This window comes from Genypterus blacodes, unplaced genomic scaffold, assembly GCF_046128005.1.
Source record: "Genypterus blacodes isolate CSIRO-AG114 ecotype Tasmania unplaced genomic scaffold, CSIRO-AGI_Gbla_v1 ptg000067l_1, whole genome shotgun sequence".
Classification (NCBI taxonomy): Eukaryota; Metazoa; Chordata; class Actinopteri; order Ophidiiformes; family Ophidiidae; genus Genypterus; species Genypterus blacodes.
The window spans coordinates 7,507,735-7,535,199 of record NW_027466879.1 but is presented as its reverse complement, the minus strand read 5'-3'; the positions used below and the strand labels follow the sequence as shown (position 1 = coordinate 7,535,199).

Here is a 27,465-nt window from a genome sequence, read left to right as displayed (position 1 = left end):
AGATGACTCAGAGCATGAACATGATTAAAACATGTAAGAATAACAAATTCCCTTACAGCACAAGCAACAATTAGCAAGTCTGGCTTGCATATACGAGTACAATAGGTACGAAAATACAAATCATGCTTAGTAATGATAAGCATTAAGTACTATAATGATTTGCTTTGCATAGCCTTATGCATCAACCATGGGCATGTTGGGACCATACTTGATGATTATTAATGTAAGGAGGAGAGTTTATTTTCATACACACAGCTATGACACAGTTTAAGATGAGCCTGTTGCTACACCTCCATGCTTTTGTTTCTGAGTTCTTAGAGGCAAAGGGGGACCAGAATAAAACTGCTTACAGTAAAATGAAACGCTTTGAAAAGGTACTTGCTTTTTTTAGGTATTTGCTTCCTTTTTCATATGTAGATATTTGTGAAATGTGAGAAAGAGAAGGAAACCAGATGAAGCTAAATATTGCAGTGATCAGCTGCCAGAGGGAGGCAGTCAGAGGAAGTATTTACCACACAGATGCAGTTTTTATTGCAGATAAGGAATGACTGGGCAGCTTACTGTGCTGACTCACCACAGAGGAAAATAAGTGAACATGCTCCCACTTATGCAGCCAATTGGCCTATGTTGTTTCAAAATCAGAAAGGTGATGTTTTACTCAGGACATACAAAAAGAGCGGCTTGAAAATGAGAATCGTAGGAGATTTTAGCCTCACAGGGCAACTAGAAGTCAGATAATCCCATCTCTTCTTTATCTTCATAAAATAAACTTGTATTTACAGTTGGTCAATTCAGGTTTGAAGTTTGATTTGTACAAAATAATTCCAATTTAAACAGCAGTAAACCTTCAATTGGATATTTCCCACAAATCCCTCTGCTCTTTAAAATCTTTTCTTTATGTGAAGATAGGATCAGACTTTTCTGACCAAATGTTAAAGTGGACCCTTCAGATCTCTATCAGGGAAAGTGGGGAAATGAATGCATTATTATTGCTCTATCCCCACAATTTCCTGCCTAATATAGTCTCACTTTTCAGTCCCAGCACAATGATGGAAAACTATTTACAAGCCTGAGGATAAGAAAACTGTCTGTATGCAAGACAGGACCAGTTCCTATGCAGGTCTGGAGGTTCTGGAACAACATGGGATATGAACTGACTAATTTTCAAAGTTTGGGAAAGATAATAGAGATTCACTGTCTGAGTGGTTCTATTTTTAACTTAGGAATGTAGCATTTTCCACTCATCTTCTCTAATTCAGAGGGCTTTAGGTTGTATTTGCTCTGTCTCTTATAGCCGAGCAGTCTGGGAGATCCATGATGATGTTTCTATTTGGCTAGACAAGTGGTTCCCAAACTTTTTCTGCGGGGCCCCCTTTTTGTAGATACTTTGGGAACCACTGGGCTAGACTACAGTATCTCCATCCCTGGGACTAACAAACACTTCCCTCTTACAACCTCAAGAAGACTTTCTGATTAGCCTCTCCACTCTTCTGTTTATGTCCTATTGTTCTTCCTTCTTTCTTCGTCTCATAAACATGTCTACCTACTGTCACTGCTCTTGATGTCACTAGATGAAAGAATTTGCTCCCCAGCCAAGTGAACACGAGTAACTTAAGTTATAAATTCACTGCTGCCTTGGATGACGGTGTGTGTTTGCATGAAAAGTACCTGTGAGTGTATGTGTGACGTGTGTGTTGACATGTGATTTCTTGGCTTAAAATGGTTGTATTGTTCTCTTATTTCCCTTATTTTTATACACTTTGTGAGACACACCTACAAGGACAATGTTAGCAAGTGTTGCCAGCATACGGTACACGCTTCACTGTCAAGGCCATTTGGAACATAGTGTTTACACAGCAGGGCTACAACAAAGGAGAGTAGAAGTGGATCAATCAGTGCTTATTGTCCTTACTGCGATTGAGCCGCATACACACAGGATCAATTGAGATCTGCCGCTCTCTGAGTATACATGGCAGATTGCGCAATGGCAGCATGCGTCAAGTCTGTTCATTGAAGAAAAACATGATGGTGAAACTGTACAGGCATATTTTACCAAGTAGGCCTCATGTGGGATAAACTATAGAAATGCATTGTACCGACTCCAAATGTTAAAGCCTGTGAACTTTTTCCCCCTTCTCTTCTGCGTCTTTGCCGTCTTTGATAAACTCCGAGTGACTGTGCGCTTTCACAATCGTTTGCGATTTTCGCAATGAATTATAAACCGATGTGACTGTGCGGCTTTTCAAAAATTGAGGCTGAAATCTTCTTGGATTTCCTCATCGGCTGTCAAAAAGTGAGAAAAGAAACAAACTATGAGGTTTGTGGAAATTCATTCAAGCTTAATAGTTTTTGTCAAGCTTCATGATCCTTTTTTTCAAATTCAGCAGACCATCAGATCCTCACCCAGGGGTGTTTGTAGCAGAATGACTCGAAGCTTTCAGAGGATTAGGGAGGACAACTTTTCTGATAGTATGAGCTTACACTGTCAGAGTGCTGCATCATTTTTAACTGGACCTTCCCAAACACTGGCATCCACATGCAGTTCAGGTTTACTGCATTACACTGATGGATGGATGAAGGATGAGACAGAATAAAGAAAATAAATCATTAAGTCCAAATAACAACTCAAGTCATTTTTGAAACAACTATTTCTATTGTTGTTTTTTCAAGTTTGTAGATTGGTTGTGCCCTACTGTTGAAGGTATTTAGCCTCCCATGCTGCAGTTTGTCAATCAATACTTGCACGTGCCTGAGTGCAACTCGTGTTACTAGATGAAAGCTAGTCATTACAGGATAAGATGGAAAAGCTATAGCATTTGGACGCACAGATGGCTGCGTTCGACGCCCCTGGCCTAAAGTCTCTGAAACTACAGTACAGTGACATTTTTCCCTTCATAGTCAAATAAAATGCCCACTTGGTCTACCACCAGAACCCCACATCCCACTGTGACGTCACCTAGCTGGGAAACATGACTGCATAAGACTCTGTGATTAAACAACCACAGTGACCACAGACCGCTTTCGCCTGCAGACCTCAGGTGCGAGATTACAAGGGGCCATGGTGAAGAATTAGCCTCTGCTGAACACTATCTGCCCACACATGCTGCGTGACATAACCTTGATAAATGCTGGGCCCAGTGAGCCACTCATTCATTCTTCTGTGGACATCCTGCTTGCATACCGCACTGGTTGAGCTAGCCTGCTGATGTCTTTGGGGAAGGATATGAATCTAAATGACTAATGCGTGGAGCCACTGATTCACACAGAGTTTGTGGAAGACTTTACTAATAGCTGCTAACATGAGCAAGAGTAAAAGAGGAATGGATATTATTATATTATAAGTGATTGTAGTTCCATAAAATCAAATTGGAAAAAAGCATGTAATCAATCAATGTGACTTCCCACACCAGCCCGGTTGTCTATTTTTGAAAGGGGAAAGAAATGACGGAAAATAAAATATAAAATGTATGTAAAGCCTTTCAAGTCCATATTAAAGTGGCAGAATTGCAACGCTTTATTGCAATTGTTATTTGTTGGGATTGGTATTTTGAAGTTGTATATAAATACTCAAAAATCTACATCTTGATTCATAGTCACAATAATCAGTACATTAATCAATAATCAGCCGTAGATATTTGGTGACATTTTCCTAAATGGGGTTGGCAGGGTTAGAAGAATGCTGCATTTCTCCCACTGACCATATGACTTCACTAACTGGAATGTGGACAAAGCTTTTCTCTATGCGAGCCAGGACTATTCGCCAAATACACCCCGCCATGGAAATTCATTTGTAACCCTGAGCAATTGATGACTTGTTAAAAGATAATCACTTTGTATTGTAACTCAATGGTCTTTTGTGTCCACTTTCTGTTTGAGCACCAAGCATGACCTCTTCATCCTTTTGATTCAGTCCAACTCCCTGGAGGCTAGGGGACGTGTGACAGTCCCCTTTCCTTTCCTTTCCTTTCCTTTCTTTTCCTTTCCTTTCCTTTCCTTTCCTTTCCTTTCCTTTCCTTTCCTTTCCTTTCCTTTCCTTTCCTCCCTCCCTCCCTCCCTCCCTCTCCTCTCCTCTCCTCTCCTCTACCCTCTGATGAGCCCCTAATGGCTAAACAAGGATCTTAACTGAACGCCCTTTGTGCAAGGCAGCACTTTTGTGACACACTAATTTATTTCTTTAGTAAATCATCGCTGTTCCTTTTGGTGTTACGATCACCCTGTGAAATGTTTGACCTTCTGCCTTATAAACGTCATGGAATGAATGTTTATTTGCTCATATTTATGTCTACAGTGCAAGTTGATGCTCTCGTAACTGAGTTCCACGTTCATTTAGGGCAAAAAAAAAGTTACGAAATGGAGAAAAGAGAGTTGGTATTTTTACTTGAATGAATTACTGATTGATGAAAATATGACATGTCCATCTGTCATAATTGGGAGGATAAACAGAGGGCTTTACTCGTGCTTCCCTGATTAACTTTGACCGACCTTGCAGACCATTTAGACACATTAGCCCTCTCCCTGGCAACGTCTCTGCTCTGCCCCCACCTCGTTCTGTGGTCTCAGTAGCGGTGTTGACCTACTGAAGTGGTGTGTCTCTCTACATACACACTTCGGGCAAACCTTTAAATGATTGTGACTGTGGGAGGGAAATATCCTCCCTCAGATACTCTGACGCTGTTATATATATTTTAATTTTTTAACATACTTTATTTATCCCCAAGGGAAATTATTTTTCCTAATTAAGTTTTCTTTTCTTTTTTACATACATCACATGTACACAGACTAGGAAACACACTATCCTGCAAACACCCCCATACAAACACACAGTGCATATACATGAAGATGGAGTACCATCTCAAGTAGTCAAGAATGAGCGTCAGACCGATCAGCCGTCCCGTAGTGTTTTATATCCTAAAACTGACCAAAAAAGGTAAAATTATAACCTTTTAAAAGAATATTCATTGTGCATCTGTTGTATTGGATTGTATTGTACAGATGTACCTAATAAAGTGACCTGCACTGCTCTATCTGATCTCCTCCAGAGGTCCCTTATGACATATCTCTCCCCAGTGTTATAAATATTTGGTTTAAGTGCGGCTGACATGGAGCGAGCCAGGTTTCGAAAGAATACACATTGTTACCATTAAAGACGTCTTCCTTAACTATGGATCTTCTTTACACAGACCAGGTGGACAAAGGCTCAGTGCCTGGATGTAAATCAGCCTTCAGTGGTTCCACATCCTGTTTCCTGCTGGCACGGGGCAGAATGCTGAATGTCAAGCCATGTAACAACACGCTGAATGTTCCAAACTGACCCAAGTTCCTTTCTCTGTCTCTGTGGGATGCTGGCTGATGCCCTTTTGTCCTCGTCTGACCCGTAGTTCCTTGACTCCACGGATTAGTTCTGAGACAGTTGGACCAGTGGATACCTAACAGTTCCTCTGCGAATATCAAAATCCATCACTTGTTTTGAAACTAAGCCTTATCTGATGCAAAATCATATCAACATCCCTCAGTTTGACCTCATGTGCTCTTTCTGACAGTAGATGTTCATGTTTTTCCTCACTGTCTGCCCATTTGAATGATTTGTTGAGCTTGGTGAGTCATTAATGAAGTGTGGGCTGAGGCAAATGTGTCCTGAGTGATCCTGGTCTGAATTACTGGGTGGTAAGAAAGTGTCAGTCACCACAGGAGGGTGGACGTACACTGCTGCGTACAACATGTCTGGATTTATCGCCCACCAGCGCTGAGAGTTGAGCGCAGGGCTCTGTCATCCTTTAGAATCAGGCATCAGAAGCAGTGTGAGCATGTTAAGTGACAGCATTGGCGTTGGTGCTGGGTGGGGACAGGGAGGGGTGTTGTCCCATTCCACACATGCAGGACCCGAGTCAGCTCAAAGTGATTCTCTGAGGAATTTGTTTACTTGTGGCGAGGCTACAAATAACTGCCAGGGTTTATATAGGGCGAAAAACTACTTCCCCCTACAGGCAGCCATACAACATAAACAGAGCCGCGAGGGGAAATACTGGGCTTTCTTATTAAAGCACAACTATTACACATGTTCCACACAGCCACATGGATCCAATTACTTACTGAGGAGCTTTTTCCATCAGCGCTGCAGGCCCCAAACTCCTTCATCCTTACTCTGGCAATTTGTCTGACTCCCTCTTAAATAGATCCTAAAACCATGTTATTAATCTGTCTCGACTGACGCCTTTTGAAAGTATGCAAGAGGAAAAGGTCGCACCGCAGCGACTCGGCTGGTATTTGCAGACAATGTTTGGCACGAGGTCAAAATCTCAGTGTGTTTGACCCACAAACAAATTATCCACATCTAAAGCCATTTCAGCATCTGACCTCAAAATTCTGGCAGCAGCCTGCATGTACCACATCTAAATTCCACTTTCTTCCACTTTCTCCCTCTGTGTGTCCTTCAGGCGTTCGGGAATGCCAAGACTGCCCACAACAACAACTCCAGTCGCTTTGGCAAATTCATTCAGGTGAACTACCAGGAGAGTGGCACTGTGAGAGGGTAAGCAAACACAGCCGCATGCCCCTGATGATCTTTGTGGCACGTCACTGTTATCTAATTTTTAAAGCCAACCTTTCTTTGTAACTCCTCTACAGGGCATATGTGGAGAAATACCTCCTAGAGAAGTCGAGGCTGGTTTACCAGGAGCACAATGAACGGTGAGCGCAACCTTGAAATTCGCCAACAAAGCTAAACTGGAAAGCTGATTATTGAGTTACATACAAAGTATAAAGAAACATTTCAGAAACACTCCAGAAACACTTTTATCTATTTTGTGACTTCTAGTTGATTTGAAAATGCCTTCCATCACCTAAGACATCAAACATAGGAAACGGACTAAACAACAGCACACACTATTTACACGTGAGCCTGCTGTGCTCATGATGTAACTGTTTTTGTCAGAGCTTAGAGCTGCAGTTTCTCATGCCTGCGCTGCTCCCATATACATATAAAAGTTGTGTATCTCAGTTATCATCGGCAATATTTTGAATACAGTGTCAACAAACTGCTTTGTCGCACCCTGTAATTCCAGTACACTGTTGTTTTTGCTCTTACACTAATTTTGGCAAACTGAATCTTTGACTGAGGGAAGTAAAGTGAGAGAGCTCTTGAGGAAGCCAAACGTGTAAGTTATACAGTGAAATCAGCTGTAAGCGAGGCTGACACTAATGTGTTGTGCCGCGGGTTGACCTCACCATGGGGGGGCTCACAGTGGGCCCCACTGTTAGTCACCTCTTATTGAGATGGATTGCTGATTCCTGGCCTGTTAAAGTGTGTATGTGTGTGTGTTTTTATCCCAAGAGGACCCTGGTTGCACAGCTGCAGCACACTCTTGACCTCTGACTCGTCCGCTGCGGCCGGAAAGATGGAACACACACATATTCACTCAATGGCTTTTTTTGTTTGTTTTTTAATTAATTGGGCTTTTTATAAACCTCCTCCTCCAAAAACTGTGTAGACTGCCTCCCTTACCCTTGCACAGTGCTGAAAGTGTTAAAATAAGTGTGTGTGTGTGTGTGTGTGTTTCCCCCCATTCTGTAGGAACTATCATGTGTTTTACTACCTGCTGGCAGGATCCAGTGAAGAAGAGAGGACAGCCTTTCACCTCAAGAAGCCTGAAGAATACCATTACCTCAGTCAGGTGAGACGTGCGGCCACACACACACACGTTAGACACTGTGTGTTGTGTCTCAAAGTATGTCAACAACCGATGATGCCTGTTGATTACAGGTGCTCATGTTTCTGCGTTGTTTTATATTCTGTGTTATGACAGTGATGGATTTATGTATTATATATATTGTGTGTGTGCATGTGCGTGTGTGTGTGTGATGATGTCATGCACCTCCAAGTCCCAAAGATGCTGTGTGGCCGTGTGTTTCAGTCTCTCTGCAAACAGGAAGGACAGGACACAGAGGAAACACATTCCACTGATGGTGGTTTTGATCACACACACACACACACACACACATACATACAAAGAAAACTGGACGAAGACCACGATCTCTCTGACTTTGTTTTTGTGTGTATCGTTTTTTTGTGCGTACCTGCATATGTGTGAATTTGGAAGAAACACACTGGTTTCTTGTCATGTTACTTGCGGTTCAAGTAACCATGCGACAAAGCAACAATGACAAAGACACACACACACACAAACATTAAAGGTGTGGAATGTGACTGTTGTGTCAAACTTGTGGCGCCTCTGTCTCAGAACACTGACTGTCGCACCATGACAACCAGCGACTCGCTCTCCTCCTCCGAAAACCTGAAGCCTACGAGCAGGGAATTCCTCCCATTCCTCCCGACCACTTGATACACACACACACACACACACACACAGCATATGCGGATTCTTGCCCTCTTGTTGTGCATATTCTTTCCTTCACTCGTATGTCTCTCCCTCATTCTCTCTCATCATTCAGAGCTCTCGTATGCGTTTCATAACCACATCCTTGCCGTCTTGTTTACAAGCTACACAAACATTTACCAGATTGAGCAATTTCCCCCCTCATTCATTCTTCACACCTTGGCGCCTCATTGTTCATCCTGCATTTTGCTCAAGGGCCATTTCAGTGGTCAGTGCATGAATTATAAACTAAGTATACTGCACGTTATGTTATTCCAAAGGACTTCATACTTAATTAGGTCGAATTCCGACCTTTTTTCCCCTGTTAGTGTGTTATAAATGAGGCTGTGATGTCATATCTCATCTCCTAACAGCACGTCCTTCCATTGCTGTCGGCACTACATGTATGTTGTGTGCAGGACATGTTTTTTGCATTGTCATTTGGATGCTGCTGTCTAACCCTAACCTCACCTCCCATAAACTCTACCTTAACATTTCCAGATGACAAAGAAATCCCCCCGGCTGCACTGGGACACTTACTGTGAGATTGAAACGGTCAGTATTACTGGGCCTCAGCTCGCAACGCCTGTGTGTGTGTGTGTGTGTGTGTGTGTGTGTGTGTGTGTGTGTGTGTGTGTGTGTGTGTGTGTGTGTGTGTGTGTGTGTGTGTGTGTGTGTGTGTGTGTGTGTGTGTGTGTGTGTGTGTGTGTGTGTGTGTGTGTGTGTGTGTGTGTGTGTGTGTGTGTGAGAAACTCCCAACCTGTAGATTTCCAGTTATACGGGCACGCGCACCTCAAAACACGCTTTCTGTCCCCCCACATGCACACACACACACACTTGGCCGTCCCCTTTGCTTTAAAAAGCAGTATTGTCTGGTTTGGGTTTGTTTTTTTGCTTTTCTTTGCTGTGTTGCTTCTTGGGTTTTGTGTTTGAATGCAGCGTCATATCCTGGTTTCTGCAGTCTGCAGTGTGTGTAAGACTCTTTTGGTCATTGACGATGACAAACACCCACTCTAAGCGCGCTGAACAGTGTAAGAGTTTACAGATTAAGCTGGTAACACCCAGAGACTGAAACTCATGGATGCTGGCCAAACATGGTCTCTCTGGCCTTGTGATTCCATGTTGATGCTAACGTGTCACGGGACCATCTCAGTCAGCACCTCTGGGTTTGTACCACTGGATGCATTTCTGTCATTTTGTGATTCTTTTAACACTAAAGAGATGAGGCACAATGACAAAAAAGTAAGCTGACTATTTCAGAGCAAAGCAGAGTTTTAATAGACACACTTTACATTATGAATGAGTTATATTTACCTGTCCACACCTTAACAAGTGCCACAGGTTATTTATAAAAGGAGAAATTCTGCGATTTAAAGACGTCAACGACCAAAAAAGTCCTTTGTGAATGTATTCATCAGTTTGTTGGTGTGCATTTTCCAATTAATTAAAGGTGTTTTTCTGTCTGCTTTACTTTTGACTTAATTATATATGTGTATCTTGAATTATTATTGAATATTGAGAAATGCTGCAAACTCTGAGATCACTTCTGTAAATCTGCTCCATCTTCAAAGTGATTTATACTGCAGTATAGTGTGAAAGTACAAGTATATAAAAAGGAAACAGGTGTGACAAATTTCAGAGCCACTATGTTGGAAATCCTATCATTTATAACATCTAGGATCTTCACCTTTTCAGTACCTGACAGATGTTTGCAGTGGGAAGAATCATCTTGTCCAAACAGGCATTATTTGATTTAGATTTGCGTCTAAGCGTAACAGTGGAGTCACTTGTGAGTCGCTGTAAGGTTTTCTGCCATGAAAGCAGCGAGTGAGGGAGGAAGTGAGTTTCATGTTTGGAGTGTTTGTCTTTCAGAGGCCTCGGTATGTGATAATTATGGCAGCCATAGTGGAATGAGCCCATAAAGCAAAGACCAGCGCTCACATTAGGGCCGGGTTCATGTAGTGAATGAGGGTGTAGTTACATACTGGCATCAAAGCGTATACATTTGCTCTTCATCCATAGGTTCTCACCCTCACACACTTATTTCACTTCACACACTGTTTTTTAATGACTACTTAATGCCACTCAAAGTTGTCTAGGTCTCATTTGTTATCATTGAGTTTGACTGAATTCTAGAATGACGTTTTAGCCCATTGAATACACCACTTACAGTCTCTGGGTGTGTAAAATTGCAAAACGTGCACACGAGCTCCTCTCTCCAGTCATACTGTGATTGTGATCATTCCATCCAACAAAGAAGCCCTTCTCTGTCTCCTTTATAATTTAGCCTGTTTCCCATTCCTCCTAACAGGGAGCTCGTAAATCGCTGCATTTCACTGCTCGTCTCAACCTTGCCAAATTTCTGTGGACGGGTTTAAAGTAGAGTAGCACCAGATTTTCCACCACATGAGCAGAACCTGCATGGGCTGTCGTCAACTAGACGCTCTCAGCATCAGTCCAGAAATGCATAGTGTTGCCGGTTTGTTTGACTCAATCTTTAAAATGAAAGCTTATTTTAGTGTCAGTCACTCATTTGTTATGCAGCACAGCTCCCTGCTTGTTTTTTTTTCGAGCTTCAGAGTAAACTAAAAAACTATTTGCTCAAGACTCACACATTAAACTTCAAACGCATCAAACTGAGTTTATTGGTGTTAGGAAAGCACCATTCAGCACATGAAAATAACTGAATAAAGGCTCCTGTGAGTGTTGAGGGCACTCTGCTAAGTCTTGTGATGTCATAAGGTTTACCAGTGTTTGTGCCGAAGACAGCAAACTTTAAGTGCTACAAAGCCAACAAAGCTACTCTTAGCAAATACAACCGGCCTGATTTATAGGTGCAGCTTTAGTTTGCAAGTCTGTCATCTTCAGCAGCAAGAGGAAGTGACACTTGTGATGTGATTTAGGTAATTTTCTTTGTCTTTGCCCTCTAATTTCAATTAGAATGTGTTTCACAAGCCTCATGTTGTGTTCCACGTTATGAAATGTTCACCTTAAAAAAAGAAAACAGAAAAGGATTTGTCACTGTGTTTGTCAGTAGTCTTCAGCGTGTTGCTTCACATTTTATGACGCATGGGGCAGCAGTCGTTGTTATATCTCTGATAACACCCGGTTTCTGATCTCCAGGACTGCTTTGCGGTGGAAGGAGAGGACCTGAAGCATGACTTTGAGAGGCTGCAGCTGGCCATGGAGATGGTGGGCTTTCTGCCCGCCACACGCAAACAGTGAGTGACTCACACACTCATGGAAGATGAGATTATAATCGTGCCTAAGAAGATTTATCACCTCCTTCACTTTTCCTTAACTATTGTTTAGGATCTTCTCCCTGCTGTCAGCCATTCTCCACTTGGGCAACATCCGTTACAAGAGGAAAACCTACAGAGACGACTCGATCGACATCTTCAACCCAGAGGTGCTACCCGTTGTCTCGGAACTACTGGAGGTACGGCACGATCTATTTGATCTTTATCTTTCTCTATCTTCCCATCCATCTGAGGTAAATGTATGTTTATGCAGTAGAGCTAATGCATATAAATATTCTGAGCTTTGTTTTGTTACTATTGTAAGTTGAATATCTACAGAGTCAGCAGGGATCTTTGTAGACTTTCTCTCATGAAGCTGGTAGGACAGCTCATTTTACAAGAAGAAAAATGATGTTTATGTTTCTCCATCCCCATGTATCATTTAATTAACTTCCTGGGAGCCTGTAATACTGAATCAATAAATACACACATGTTTACCATATATACTGTAGAGATGACATCTAAGTTTAGGTAATTTGGTTTGAATATATGGTATTATATCATTTTCGTTGTGGATACTGATCTATGTGATTCTCTTCAGTAATTTGTTGTTTATTTGGACAGAGCCCCAGTTTGTCTCTCTTACCTCTGTACAAACAGGATGTTTTGGGAAAGTATATATTAGCAAAGAAGATCATTGAGGCAGTATATTTTTCAAAGCAAACCCTAACCTGAGCTAACCCTAACCCAAAGAAAAGACACCAGGTCAATGTGATGATCTGGTCTACAGACACCGCAACACATTTTTCATCTTCATTCACACTCTTATATTCCTGACTAGGTCAAGGAGGAGATGCTGTTTGAAGCTCTGACAACACGCAAGACTGTTACTGTGGGGGAGAAGCTGATTGTTCCCTACAAACTTGCTGAGGTGAGACTAAGACCTTGCACATATAAATACAGCAAAGCCTAATAAGTATGTTCACGTCCTCCTTTCATGCATACGTCCAATAGAATGCATGAAATAAGCCTGCTTGTCCTGTTTGTGTGTTGATTGTTTGGCCTGAGTGAGACGAACAGCTTTGATTTAAGGCTGCTGCACTCTCTCTCATGGAAGGAGGAATGATATCTGTGTAACAAAAAAATCCAAGCCCCAGCTTTCTGAAGTAGATGAATTCCCGCCAGTGCTCAAGTGGATCTAAGATGTTACATAACTGCTTGTGTTGCTTTCTAAGCTCTTAATTCCTTCTTGTCGTCTGTCTATTAAATAAGCAGAATATCTCAAAAAGCTCTCAGATTTTATTTCCATTGTGTGGCCTGATGATATTCTCTTCACCCTGATGCACAGCTCGCCCTTTCTCACGTTGCAACTAAAGTGCACTTTATTGCACTCAGTAGTCTGACTGAAGGCACACTGCCAACTCATTAAGCATGCAGTAGCTTCAGCTCTGACCTGGCTCTGTTTACAGGACAGTGTGCTCTAGCACGGGATCTCCTCCTGTTCTTTCTTCAGCTCTTCCAGTCTGTGGCCACACATGTAAACACAGAATACACTTGTACACATATTCACACACAAGCACACACACACACGCACACACATGTACATCCAGTGTGTTGGAAGGAGGAGAAGGCATTTCAAGCCCTGTGCAGTTTTCATTAGGACCCCCACTCTGAAAACAAACACATCATGGTCTGCAGATGAGAGTGACAAAACGGATACACAGCCGTGTTACACATGTCACATGCGTGAACCTGTGTTCATTTGAAAACTGCTCACTACTACACTATTGTGAGTTGGGTTCCACTTTTTTTTTAATGTTCATTACAAATCATGTTCATTAAAACCCTTTTATCAAAGGAGCAATATCCTATATCCATAATGGTCATTTAGGTATGTTAGGAGCTCTTTATATGAACAAATAGTCTTCAGTTTGGTTGCGCCCTGGGTGGTCTCAGTGTAAATATTGCTCTAGCAGTCACAACACTCTCCTTGCCTTTCAACTGGAATCATGCTATTTAAAAACCTCAAAGAAATCTGAGAATTTCACTAATGAGTTTTGGTTTCTCTGTTTGGATTGAGTTTTCAGACTCATTTCCTTTTGATTTTTAAGCCCCTAAATAATGAAAAGCTTAAGGGTCATTACACTTTGAATGGGGTTCAAAAACTAAAATCTTTCACGTCTTTGAAGCATATTTGGTCTGCAGTTATTAAAGATATTCTGGTAAATTATTTTGAAAGAAAGGAACTCTAACTTTGAGTGTCCACATTGTTTAGTGAGATGTGATCGCTTTGCTACGCAGGGGTCAAATGTTTCCAGTTGATACAGCAGTTATAATGTTTCTTTAACCAAGTAGGTTGAATAATCTCTTTGTTCATGCTGGAATGTCCAACATCGATGCAAGACACTGATCCTTTCCTCAATCTTTCCCCAAGAAGAGACGTGGCCAGAAAGAGTTTATGAATTCAAATCAAAATAAAGCAATGTTTCCAAATATAGTGATGTTTTATGATCTGAATGTCATTTTGACTGATCAGCTGCTTAGCCTTAGCACTAATATTTCCATTAGGCTTAGCATGACTGTATAACTCACTGTAGCTTCATGCAAATCCAATGAATCAACCTCATGATCCCTGTCATCCAAACACTGTCACATCTCTCTTTATAATTTAGCTTGTATTTAACTTACAGACAGAGAGTTCCACATAATCAATAATATATAATAACATAATGATAACTCACTATTATGCTTCTATTATAAAAGAGTGTAACACTGGTGACATTAATGATGGCAAAACAACAGACCTGAAAGACCTGCAAGGTAGGATGACACACACAGGTTAGAGTTACAGGTGTGTGTCATTGCAAAGCATTGTTAAGGGTGGTGGTCAGACTCCTTATTATCCACTTCAGCTGTTTGTTACTCTCTAGATTGTAGATTTATATTGTTTAGTGAAGCATTTTGACTCTGCTGACAACACAACAAAGCTATGATTCAGCTCAAACTGAATGGTCAATAAAATGAAAAAATTGTCCCACTGCCGTTGGCAAGACAGACAGCTGAACATCTGTTTTCTTTCAGGCTGGTACAGTGCGGGACTCCATGGCAAAGTCACTGTACAGTGCTCTGTTTGACTGGATTGTGTTCAGGATCAACCACGCTCTGCTAAACAACAGGGACCTGGAAGAGACCTGCAAGGTAGGGTGACACACACAAAGGTTTGCTTTTCGGGTGTGTGTCGTTGCAAAGTATTGTTAAAGATCTGTTGTCAAAGTAGAAACGAAAGTAGTGATAGTGATGTCGAGAAAGTCTTTGTACAAGTTTAGTTTCACTTCAATGAGGGTATTAAATGAAAATGTATTGTTTGTTACTTGGGAGTATTTTTCAAAGACAGTTAAATGCTGTTTCTCATGCTTTTTACATACTTTTGTCATCCTCAGATCTTGTCCATCGGTGTGCTGGACATATTTGGTTTTGAGGACTATGAGAACAACAGCTTTGAACAGTTCTGCATCAACTTTGCCAATGAACGTCTCCAGCATTACTTCAACCAGCACATCTTCAAGCTTGAGCAAGTAAGTCATCTCTTAAATAACACACCGGGGGGTAAATCTCAAGAAAACCTAATAAAACCTCTGTGCTAAATATGTCCCACAATCATTTCACCTCTTTCCCAAAGCCCCGTAACCTTAGCAACTTGTTGTTGCAAGGCAGACCGGGTGAAAGCCAATGGAAATCAGCATGTTAATGAGTTGCTGCATATTTAAGAGCCACACATTATACTGCCTTGGCTGGGGTAGAGTTAAGATGTCAAACCTTTGATTCTGAGCAATGAAAGAGAGAGAGGAGCTCTGTGTCTGTGTCTTAGGTTGCAGGTGTGTGAGAGGCATGGGCATGAGGGATCAGATCAAAACCATTTACATAAAGTGGCTTATCATATCATTTAAAACATCATGCAGAATTCATACGGATTAATGTCAGACTGAAACAGGTCTCTTGTTTGTTGTTGTGGTTTTATTAATACCTTACCCAACATGCAAATGAGAAAAAAACAGTAGTAAAGCCAGGTACGAGGTGTATATGCATGTTAAATCAGATGCTGAGCTTTATGGATCGCCTCCATCATGTCGCGCTGTTCGTTACCATGGATACTGTTTGAAAAATTCTTGATTGAGTGGCTTCCGACTAGTGTGGCTTCCTGTTTGAGGCTCTGACCCAAGCACTGTGGTACCTTAACATACTGTAGATCTACTCTTAAGCTTTTACCAGCACCAAGGAAATCCCTCATCCCTCACACACCATACAATGTACATATATCACAATGACACTGAAACAATGGACCCTGTTGCATAAGGCGAGGAATATTGCCTTATGCAACAGGGTTAGCTGAGAGCCTGACAGCCATATGACTCAACTCAGCCCTTCCCTGTGGCCACCCCTATCGTGGATTTATGTTCTCTAAAGCGAGCTGATTAACTTCAAAGGGCTCTTTAAAGTCATGATCTGTAAGATTTGCCTGGCAGTTAACATTGTGTTTACCTTGAGAGTGGCTGAATCAGTTGGTGTGCCTCGACATGTTTGGGGAGCAGCAACTAAACTGATGCTTCCTTCAGCTCACATGTTGCATAGGAAAGACACATTGCACAAAGCTGATTGCAAACCCTGACCCATGTCGTAAACATATTGAGACATTGTGTTGTTGTTCTGCATCTTAAGGTCAATTAAATTTAGCGGCTTTGCTTCAGTTCTGCTCCATCAGTACTGATAGAGCTGCAGTTTAGTCTAAATGCTAGAAGTCATTGTTACGGTCCTTTAACTTCACAGTTTAATCATTAGTGTCCTCAGCCGTCATACACTGAGCGAGCCATAACATGAGCGTGTATCGACTTCTACAACATTCGGGGATCCTCTGTGAACAGAGCTGCGAAATGGGTACTAAATTATTTCTAGCTATTGATTTCTAATGCTTTTTACCAAGCTGCCACTGTAGATATAAGACATGTTTTTATCCACGTATTTCTGGTTTTTGCTATGAGGGTTTTGTTATAACGAATACAAACGAAAACTAGTGCATCAAAGCAAGCTTAGCCATAGAACAGACAGATGATACGAGAGTATAGATGCTCATGTTGGCTCTTTAGTACAGTGTAGCATTAGTTCAATGTGGAAAAATCAATGCGCACTAGTTTGGCAGCCTGAAAGCTTCTGAATTTGTGTTGAACATTATAAAGTAAAGTTGTACAACTGCCTACAGAAATGCATCTTGTACCCTCCAAAAAATCTCTTTGGACACGTCCCCATTCAGTGTTTTCCCTTAGTGTTGATAGCAGTGCTGCAGAGAGATTAACCATTTTACTTTGAAATGACAATAAGAACAATCATTTTCTCATTTTGGCCTATTTTTCAAATGTGTCAAACGGTTGCAGTGATGTTTTTGTGACCTACAAATGTCTGTGTTAGCACTGATGGTAATAAGCCTAATTGCAGCTCTAAATCGACACTTAATTGTCATTTAACTTCAGACTGACCACTGACAGTCATTTACACACATTGAGCTTGTACAACAGCCAGCACATTTGTCTGATGGAAAGACGGAGCTGGATAAAATTGACGACAGACAGAAAACAACGACACGCTGTTCTGTGCCACACCATAAATCTCAAGTGTACTTAAAGTAATTCCAGGATACTCAGATGTGACATGAATTAATTAGAGTGTAATTTCCTATTAAACTGCAGAGAGCTCTTGTAAATGTGCGTCATGTTCTGTTGTTATTCTGCAAATAAGGAGACTAAAGCAGCAGATGTAATGAGGCACATTTAAACAGAAGCAGCAGTAAGTGTATTTACACACAAATACTTAAATAAATTGTGTGTTGATACAAGATGAATTGAGTCTGCTGGATTGTTTATGTGGTGAAAGCTCAGTACAAACAGTGTCACAGTCTTAACATTTCTCCACACAGACCGTTGGCAGCAGACAGTTCGCTCCATTTGAAAGCTGTATGCACAGATTTGCCCATTCAGCACCGCATCATCTTGTCCCATTTGACCAAATACTGAAAGTTCTCTCATAAACTGTATGCTTTCTGCACAAGCATAGACATAAGCAGCAGTAATTAACTTAATCATGTTCAGCTTTCTGTCTTTGGGCTAAAGAGAGAAGCGACTGGAGAAAAGGAGATTCCAATGATTTTTAGTAAACCTCCCGTGGATAAAAGCAAATCTCTTTCCCACGAAAACAGGAAAAGAACATGTAGAGGAAACAACACAACAAAATGTTCAGAATGCCTCTCTCATTATTAAACTATCAGGCCATGCAGCTCTGAAGGGAAGGCCAGACAACATGAACAACATTGTCATTACTGTCATAAACTTTACAACAGCCACTCCTTTAAAGGAAGGGATCTGCCTTTTTAATGACACAATGATGATTGATATTTTTTTATGGCCACTCAGATATAGATGTGATGCCAGGTGCATTGTACATCCTTTGCTCTTACATTAAACCCTGCCTTACTTTCTTGTATATCATTTGTCTAAATCTTTTTCGTGTGTATTTCTGTTCATATCGAAATGAGGCATTAAACCGTACTGCTTCGGTTGTTGCTAATTGCTCAGAAACCTTCAGAAAAAAACTTAAAAAGAAGAGAGTTAACAATATATATGAATAATGAAAGAAGTTGGAGGTGATGTCTTGTAGCAGTGCTGAGCCCTGTGTGTGTGTGTGTGTGTGTGTCTGTTCCTGTAGGAGGAATATAGAGCAGAAGGCATCAGCTGGCGCAACATTGACTACATCGACAACACAGGCTGCATCAACCTGATCAGCAAGAAGCCCACAGCACTATTCCACCTGCTGGATGAAGAGTGCAAGTGAGTGTATTAATGATTCACAAACAAATAGTGAATAAAGATTCTAAAATTCAATTTAAGTTTCTGCTGTTTTATGTCCTTAGGCTAATTTCGAATACTCATGTTGTTGTGTCTCTCAATCTTTTGCATATTCTTTTTCCTGTACCTATTATTCACTTTAAGCTTGTTTATACAGCTAATCATTGTGCTGAACACTAGAGTCATAAAGTTGCACAGAGATAACTTTCTCAGGCTTCATGGAACTGGCAAACACTGATTTGAGTAATAGAATCAGACAACATGCACCTGTATAAAAAAAGACAGATACCAAGGAGAACAAAAGATGAATCATGAAAGGAAGAAAAACGTCAGTTCTTGTACTCGATGCTTCTGGTCTGTTTATCGTAAAGCACCTCATCACTGACGTTTCATTGGCGGTGATCCCACCTAATGACCTGTTGAGTTTGCTGTGTGGATTATGACCAGAGGAAAGGCCCGGCTTATGGGACCACTCACACTAGATAATGATCAGGTGTCCTGTGCAAGGTCAGGATTGTGGAAAGGCAACCTCACAGCAGGGGGCTGCACTGTTGTATGGAATGTCAAAAACGTTTCTTATTGGCACTTGGCCTTAAATACAGCTAAAGAATAAAATGTTTTCCTCATGAAACTGCACTCTGAGAGGTCTATTTGATTTGATTTCCTATTCTTTTCCATTTGGAAACAGATTTAAACTTCCCCTGATTTGGACTAGGTGGAAAGCGCTAAAATTCAGGTTGTGTTGTTTCTAAATCTGAGGTTTCACCCCACTCCTCTGTTTCTGTAAGCTGTTGGTTTTCTGCAAAATTGAAGAACTGAGCTGGACTCTGATTATGCCACAAGCTCTGTAGCAATACAGAAAATAAATGCTCACAGTGCCAGGTCAACCCCTCACCGTCATCCCATCTGGGTTCTGGTTAATCTATGGAATATGTTCAGTGTACGAAGTTTGTGTGAATTGCTTGTCAGTTCAAACACCTCCCTGATTTTGATTTCAGCTTCCCACAAGCCACCAACCAGACGCTGTTGGACAAGTTCAAGCGGCAGCATGAGGGAAACACCTACATTGAGTTCCCTGCTGTCATGGAGCCCGCCTTCATTATCCAACACTATGCTGGCAAAGTGAAGTACGGCGTCAAGGTCAGTCATTATCTGCTTTATAAGTCTTTTGAATTGAACCAAAAGGAAAAATTAAGTGGTGTCTTGCCGGCTTGCACTGTGAGAGAAGACGTGTTTGTGTTGTTTTTAAGAGGTTTACATTGAAGGTCATGTAATTCAGAATTAGAGGCACAATCTCGACCCAAAGGTAAACAATGGAGTTCTTAAGACAAACCATTATGTGCATGAATATAGCTTAAATGTGCATTGTAAGAAAATAAGAGAGGGACTGTAAACCAAACCAAATAGAAGATGCTTTCATTGGCCTAAGCTCTTCAAACAGCAAACAGGTTTAATTCACTTTAAAGGGTAATTGTCTTTAAAATAATAATATAATCCTCCCCCCATCTCTCTCTTTTCTAGGACTTCAGGGAGAAGAACACGGACCACATGCGGCCAGACATTGTGGCTCTGCTTAAGAGCAGCAAGAACGCCTTCATCTGCAGTCTGATCGGCATCGACCCCTCAGCCACTTTCCGCTGGGCGGTGCTCCGGTCATACTTCAGAGCCATGGTGGCTTTCAGAGAGGCTGGGAAGAGACATACACAGAGGAAGACTGGTGAGCCCTCTGTCTAACAGAAACACACACACAAACTACAATCAAGGGTTAATGTTTGTATTAAAATGGAGCAATGTGACAAAACAGATGGCAGTAGGAAGAAAACAGCTTCTTTCTGTGTAATCTGGTTAAAGCTCAGACTGTGTCACCAAAGACATGAATCCAGAAAGAATGAAGGAACACTGACTGACTGTGTGGCACGTCAACATAAGCAGAAACAAAGACATTAAGGAAGGAGAACGCTGCCGAGTAAATCTAGGGGAAGGAATGAGGGTTATGGTTTGGCAGTGTCAATTTTAAAGATTACTCCTTAGTGCAAAAACACATGAATGTAAACTCTATATGTCACATTTTTCTGTCATGTATGTGCCCTGCAGTTATGATTCATCAATTTCATCCATCATAGATTGCTTTACTCTGCCACATTCAGTTTAATCAGCCTCTGTTGTGTAGTATGTGTGCATTGTGTTAGATGTTGCTCTGTTAGCTTTGGCTCCATGTGAACGCCTTCTCTCCTTTAGTATGAAGCTGGACTTGATAGATACTAGACATGATGGACCGGTCCAAGCCACCGTGTGAATCAAACTTTACGCTCTGCATCCTCTTGATCCTTCTTTACATCCCATGTAGACGTGTTTATGTGAAAGTAGACTTGTTTTTAGAAGGTTTGCATCCTTTCCTAATACTTGCATAACTCTTAGAAAACTTTCCTGCCAACCAAAATCTAAAGATATCAGCATCACCCAGGAAACATGTTGGCTGTTCAAGCACACATGTGCCAATGACAAATGTATTTGAAATAGATGGACTTTTTGGACTATATTTAAAGGGGATATATTATACAAATCTCCATGTTCTTATTTTCATTCAGTAATGCAATGGTTTCATGTGCAAAAAAAAAATGATGAACCTTTGCTGCTGCACTGCTGTGCCCACTGAGTGAAAACAACACTCAACATTTAAAAGTTGTGAAACACAGATTTTATGGTATTCCGTGACAGATGCATTTATTTATCAAAGCACCAATATTCATGCATCTCTGGCAAATGTCTATACATTCATGCTGCTGTATTACACAGCCTTAAGTTAAATATCAGCATGCATAATGTGTCCCCTATAATTCAAACACTACAAAGTCAAAGGGTCAGTGCAGGCTGTTACATCATGACCTCTGAAAACTTTGCATTGGAAACATCCGTAGGTGAGCTTTTGTCATTGTCACTCCAGATCCCAATCACAGGCAAAACTGCAGAAACAAAGCATCTGTAGGTTTGAATGTCAACCCTCTTCTCTCCTACTCTTGCACAGGTATCTCTCCAGTAGATGACTGCATCTCTTGATCTCTTCCTGTCTATCTAATCTGTCGTTTCTCTCCCTTCCCCCCCCTTCTCTTTCCTTATGTTTTTTTTCTTCTCTTTTTTTCTTTTGCTTCTCCAAGGGCATGATGACGCTGCTCCCAGTGCAGTTATGAAAAGTGTGGATAGTTTTAGCTTTCTGCATCACCCTGTGCATCAGAGAAGCTTAGAGATCCTGCAGAGGTGCAAAGAGGAGAAGTACAGTAAGGCTGCTATACCACTATAACTCCTCCCACTCCATGTCATAACATAAGCCGGGACACTGCAGGGACGAGGCTGACCAACACCATCGAGCCAGTGTCTAGCCAAGAGAGAATAAAATGATGAGGGTGTCCAGAAATACTGAGACATAGTTTTAACATCTTTTTGAGTATAATGTCTCTCAAATTAGTGATTGGGTCTTCATCATCATAGGTTCACAGCTCTTACTTTCTGTAGACTAGATGCTTGTTGGTCTCCACTCCCTCTGTCTCCCTCTCCCACCTCTCCAATGCACCTGCATGCGAATGTTCTCTTCTTGTCTTGTGTTGTCTTGTCTTGTCTTGTCTTGTCTTGTCTTAGTCTTCACTTGCACGCTTGAACCACTCTGCTGCCCACTGTCTCTTTGCACGGGGATAACAAAGCACATTTTACAGCTCTTAAATGTTGGCCAGCTCTTATATTGCTCTGTCAACTAACTATGGTCCTGAGGAAAGCACACCGTAACACTCACACAGGTGTCCCATCACATTCTTTTTGTTTCCATCCATAACAGTCCACAGCCATGCTTTCGTGTCAGATCCTGTCTGATGATGCAGTGGGTGTAGTTGAGACGTTGCTTGTTTACCACAGCTCCAGTCTTAACCCACCAATTTTACTTGTCACTAATATCAAAAGGAGGGTGGTGGTGGTGGTGGTGATTGAGGACCACAGGGACGAGCTGGGACACATGTTTTGATATTATGGACACTAACTGGCTCACGGGCGGTCGTTTCAGCTTTATTTGTGGTGCAGAACATGCCAGTAGGCGTGTACGTTTAGGTTTCTCACACACGTTTTATGCAACTCAAATGTGTTTGTGTCTTTCTGTTTTGTTCTCTACCATCCCACAGCCCCAGATGAAAGTGAAATCTTTGCACAAAGTGATGAAACTGAAAACGGTATACTGTTACGTTTGAGAAAGCTGTACCAGATCACTTTCAGGACAGCAACATACTGTAGAGTCGTACGTTTCTCATCACTGTGACTGAATGACTGTAGGCTCAGCTGGAATGCTGGTGTGTAGATTACATCACTTCCTCTGGCAACTGTAGGCTTATCAGCGACATAAATTCCCTACTGCCAAATCCCAACCATCATAGTTTGGAGCAGAGCAGTCTGGGTGTCCCTCTGATAATCACCTTTCTAACTCCGCTTTAGTTCAGCTTCTGTGAAAAATCTGAAATGGAGTCGACTTTTTCCTCATAAATTAATTTGTTACGGGAAAAAATCTGTTTGGAATTATTTCATTTTTAATAATGGAGTAAATTTTCAACCAACCCTACAGTCCAGACTAAACCAAATAACTCCCATAGTTCTACTGACACTAACAAGAAACATCACTATTAACATCACGCATTCTTGTTTTAATGTCAAATCACCTAAATTCAAACGACCACAAAAAGGCACATAACACTCATTGCAATAACACTGGTGTGTCACATGGTGTTTGGAGTGTGTTTTCTGTTTGCTTGGGATGGAATTGTGTGTGTGTGTGTGTGTGTGTGTGTGTGTGTGTGTGTGTGTGTGTGTTCCCTCACATGATGCCATTCTGTCTGTTGGTGATCAGGTGGGAGCCGAAAGAGTCCACGCGCTCCACTGTCAGACCTGCAGGGGAGCAACACCATCAATGAGAAATCACCACGGTAAGTCTCCATGCTGACCACAGAGATGCTGAATATAACATGCAAGACATGAGAGAGATGAGGGAGAGAGCCTTTGTTCCATCACCTCGTCCAATTAGCTAAGGACTGTGAGATTAGCAGCCCACGGCCACCACTGGTAGCACAGGCGGCTCGTACAAAACGGCTTTTGTTACACAGGAGCTCAGTCTGGAGCTGTTAAAAGCCCCCCTTAATGTGATTTGCAACCTCTGCCCTCCCTCTCTGCCTCTCTCTCTCCTGCAAGCTCACTCACACACACACACACACACACAGACACAAACTCATCCCTGCATGCTAAAAGAACCCCATGCAGCTGCTTCCTCTGTGATGTAAAGTCAGAGTTATGCATTAGAGAGGAGCGCCCAGGGAGCGATAAATATTCAGTCCCGGCAGGGTACTTGTCGGCTGGACACTAGAGTGGACAGTGCAGTGCTTTATGGGGACGCTCAGACAAACTACAGTCAGATAAACTGTCACCACACAGCCACGTTGTACCATCACGGCAGACTGGGTGGTGTGAAGTTCTCCTGAATAGGTCAACATTTATACACGCATGTAAACACGTCATTTGTGCCTTGGGCCTGTATTGCCTGCTGTTCTATCAAAAGTCTAGTCTAATCATTTGATGATGCCAGTGTTGAAATGGAATCTGTCTGAGATCAAGTACATTTAAACATTCTTATAATTCAACAGAGGAAAAGTTTCAAACCCACCTCCTCTCCTCTCCTCTCCTCTCCTCTCCTCTCCTCTCCTCTCGCTCTGTAGTTTATATTGGTCAATGGTTGTAACCATGACCTGACCGCTGTGTTTGAGCGAGGTGCTTGGTGTTTACCTTGAGGCCTGAGGTTTTATCCCTGTGTGGCTCTGGGAAACTTTGCCAAATTCCATAGACTCACAACCCCACAACTACTGCCCCTGTTGGTCACAGTTCCCCCTTCATAAAATTACAAAAAATATTCATTTTGTGAAATTAATTATAGAGTGAAATCTATACTGAATTCACAAAATACATCAATGACCGTCTGCAGACACACATAGTCCACCCCCACTGCAGGAACAGGGTAAGAGGATTACAGCCCTCTCTGATCACTTACAATTGTATGTTTGGTATTAAATCATTTTTGCATCTGTGTGTGTTTGTGCGTGTGTGTTTGTGTGAAGGGGTTCTCCGGCACTTGGCTGGAACGGACGTGTGGGTCGACAGAGCTGCTTATCATCCAGCAGCACCACAGAGGAAGACGGCATCTTTGTCAACTCCACCAGCAGCAAACTCCTGGAAAGAGCCCACGACATTCTCATGTCAGTAACAACATGCGTCCCCATCCTCTAACACATAAAACACACATTGTTTGCCGGCAAACTAAAATCTAAGCAGCTGTTGGGGCTTTCATTGCCCTGGAGTCCCAGAAAGATCAGGGTTCAAATTCAGTGTCAGTAAACATCTGCCCTGCTGAACTGTCCTTCAGCAATCACTGCATTCCCACCAGCTCCATTGTGCGCTGCTCTGTAAGTGACCCTGACCTCTAATGTCAGTGCAGAGGTGCAAATGAAAAACATTTGTCCACAGGGATGAATAAAGTCTCACTCTATTCAGAGATATGGCCCACTTGGGAAGAATTCCTGGAAAGAATTCCATGCTTTGTTAAGCGTTTTCGCTCACAGTAAAAAGGTGCTGCGCTTTGGATACCACCTGTTGACTGAAAGAGCAAAGTAAATGATAACATTCTCTGTCATACTCTGCTGGTCTGTGCTGTGATCAGTCCTTTGTCTTTGTTTAACAGGAGGAACAAAAACTACAAATCTAAGCCAGTTCTTCCAAAGGTAAGTTACATAATCGCTTTAAATGAGAAGAGGCCGTGCTAATGCAGTGTTGATGCAAACTGCTGTGGGGCTGGCAGCTGATTCTCTCCTCATATCTACAGCACTTACTGAATGTCAAGTCCCTCAAGTACCTCAGCAACCTGACGCTGCACGACCGCATCACCAAGTCACTGCTTCACCTGCACAAGAAGAAGAAGCCACCCAGCATCAGCGCACAGTTCCAGGTCTCTGTCTCTCACACACACACACAAGCACGCACGCACACACACGCACACCCACCCACCCACACACACACACACACACACACACACACACACACACACACTGCGGTTTGCCATTCTATACTCTCACCATAAAAATGACATGATCCTGGCTTAGGAAACTCCTTCCAGCTGTAGATGTGTGAATATGACAAAAACAAGGCATGGATCGTAAAGTGGAACCATTCCTCTTCTTCCACTCCTCCACTTGCTCGTAACCTCGAATGACCAGGTTCTTTGTTTCTTTCTTGCATGTGTTAACATGCAAAGTCTTTTATGTAGTTCTCACACTCACCCAGTGAGGTCTTACATTCATGACTTTATTTCTGCAATTTGGTGAGAAAATGTCACAAATTTCTCAGATCTACCACACCCACTTTGAATTCTCAATTCTTGTCCTTGTAGCAGAAGACAGTGAAAACTGATCATACACACCCAAAATTAACTCACCCAGTGTGAAGCCACCATAACGACTGAAAACTGGAGGCACATTTTAAACTGTCAAACTCTCAAAGGCTTTCCCCAAATCAGATTTCATCAGTAGAGGGCGCTACAGACACATGACATTTTTCACAGAGCACCGAATCTATGGATTACTAACAGGATCCAATGATGACTTCAGCAAATTCTAGAAAATAGTTACATGCTGCACTTGAATTATTATTCTGCATTTTTGTATTGGCTTAATATAAGAAACATGAACGTCTCTCTGGCACCACACTGAAGTGGGTGCTGCTCTCACCCCTCCCCTCCCCCTGGGTGGTGGAAATGAGTGCTGAAGCCCCTGTGGCAGGCGGCCATGGCCCCAGTGTGTGTGGATGACTTCACTTCCCACATCCTGTGTTGTGCTGATTGCTTTAATATCCCAGAGAGGAGGAGGAGAGGGAATTTCTTTCGCCACTGAATTATCTCACACATCCTGACACAGATGTGCATGTGTTTACACGCACATAGAAACACACATAATATATGCATATTTCAGACTTTTGTGGTTCAAGCATCACTAATAATTAAATAAATATGGAATAATACTTATTCATACTCCTGCCTGCATTATTCTTATCCAGCTTTGTGTTGAGATGAATGTGTTGTTGTGTCTCGATTCTGTAGGCCTCTCTCAACAAGCTAATGGAGACATTGGGTCAGTCTGAGCCTTATTTTGTCAAGTGTATCCGCTCCAATGCTGACAAGGTACAGTGCTCTCACACTCTTCTGGTGTTGTTATTTTAAACCATTTTCATTCTTCTTCTTCGACCTTTTCAGAAACAATAAACTCGCCCAGTTGTCTCTCTCACCTCCATTTCACTTCATTTCTCTCCCACTTTCTCCTCCTCAGCTGCCGTTACGTTTCAACGACACGTTGGTGCTGAGGCAGCTACGTTACACAGGAATGCTGGAGACTGTGCGCATCCGACAATCAGGCTACAACATCAAGTATAGCTTTAAGGTAACACACACGTCCTCACACCTCCTCCCCTCACCTCAGTGTAGCACAAAAAATTGTTGTGACATGTCAACAGGGCACTATGGGAGATGTGATGTGGCAGCCATCTAGCTATTGTCAGAGTTACATCAACCCTGTGAGAAAAGCTTTATGACTAATAAAAGTGGGAGTTTGCATAGAGAACGTTTGGAAGTTTTCCTTGTATTTATTTCCATTTTGTGGTCTTGCTTGTTCATTCATGCCATACATCTTTTCATGCCAAGATGTAAGACAAAGATTAGATCACTGTACTCGTTTATTACCGTAGCCTCCATCGACACAAACCTCATTATATCTATAGCCATTTTCATCTATGAGCTCAGATCCTTTTAGCCTCAGACGTCCTCAATTACCAGAAAATATCCAAACATATTTAGCGCTGCGGTCAACACTAATGAGAAATGTCTTTGGCATGGTGTCACGTTTG

At 41.9% G+C, this 27,465-nt stretch overlaps 1 protein-coding gene across 11 annotated transcripts in view; it reads left to right on the top strand.

Moving 5' to 3' along the window:
* Nucleotides 1-27,465, top strand: part of myo9aa (myosin IXAa) — a 76,114-nt gene that overhangs the window by 35,971 nt on the left and 12,678 nt on the right. For 4 of the 11 annotated variants that reach the window (XM_076155400.1, XM_076155398.1, XM_076155399.1 and 1 more), the window contains exons 3-22: nucleotides 6,435-6,529; nucleotides 6,625-6,687; nucleotides 7,571-7,670; nucleotides 8,874-8,927; nucleotides 11,496-11,593; nucleotides 11,685-11,811; nucleotides 12,453-12,542; nucleotides 14,693-14,809; nucleotides 15,052-15,186; nucleotides 18,362-18,483; nucleotides 19,500-19,641; nucleotides 20,023-20,218; nucleotides 21,657-21,776; nucleotides 22,665-22,712; nucleotides 23,381-23,456; nucleotides 24,636-24,773; nucleotides 25,256-25,295; nucleotides 25,397-25,519; nucleotides 26,666-26,746; nucleotides 26,892-27,002. In XM_076155400.1, coding sequence (XP_076011515.1) covers nucleotides 6,435-6,529; nucleotides 6,625-6,687; nucleotides 7,571-7,670; nucleotides 8,874-8,927; nucleotides 11,496-11,593; nucleotides 11,685-11,811; nucleotides 12,453-12,542; nucleotides 14,693-14,809; nucleotides 15,052-15,186; nucleotides 18,362-18,483; nucleotides 19,500-19,641; nucleotides 20,023-20,218; nucleotides 21,657-21,776; nucleotides 22,665-22,712; nucleotides 23,381-23,456; nucleotides 24,636-24,773; nucleotides 25,256-25,295; nucleotides 25,397-25,519; nucleotides 26,666-26,746; nucleotides 26,892-27,002 — 2,076 coding nt within the window. The remainder of the gene's footprint in view (nucleotides 1-6,434; nucleotides 6,530-6,624; nucleotides 6,688-7,570; nucleotides 7,671-8,873; nucleotides 8,928-11,495; nucleotides 11,594-11,684; nucleotides 11,812-12,452; nucleotides 12,543-14,692; nucleotides 14,810-15,051; nucleotides 15,187-18,361; nucleotides 18,484-19,499; nucleotides 19,642-20,022; nucleotides 20,219-21,656; nucleotides 21,777-22,664; nucleotides 22,713-23,380; nucleotides 23,457-24,635; nucleotides 24,774-25,255; nucleotides 25,296-25,396; nucleotides 25,520-26,665; nucleotides 26,747-26,891; nucleotides 27,003-27,465) is intronic. The other 7 variants (XM_076155407.1, XM_076155406.1, XM_076155401.1 and 4 more) reach the window with 4 other exon arrangements.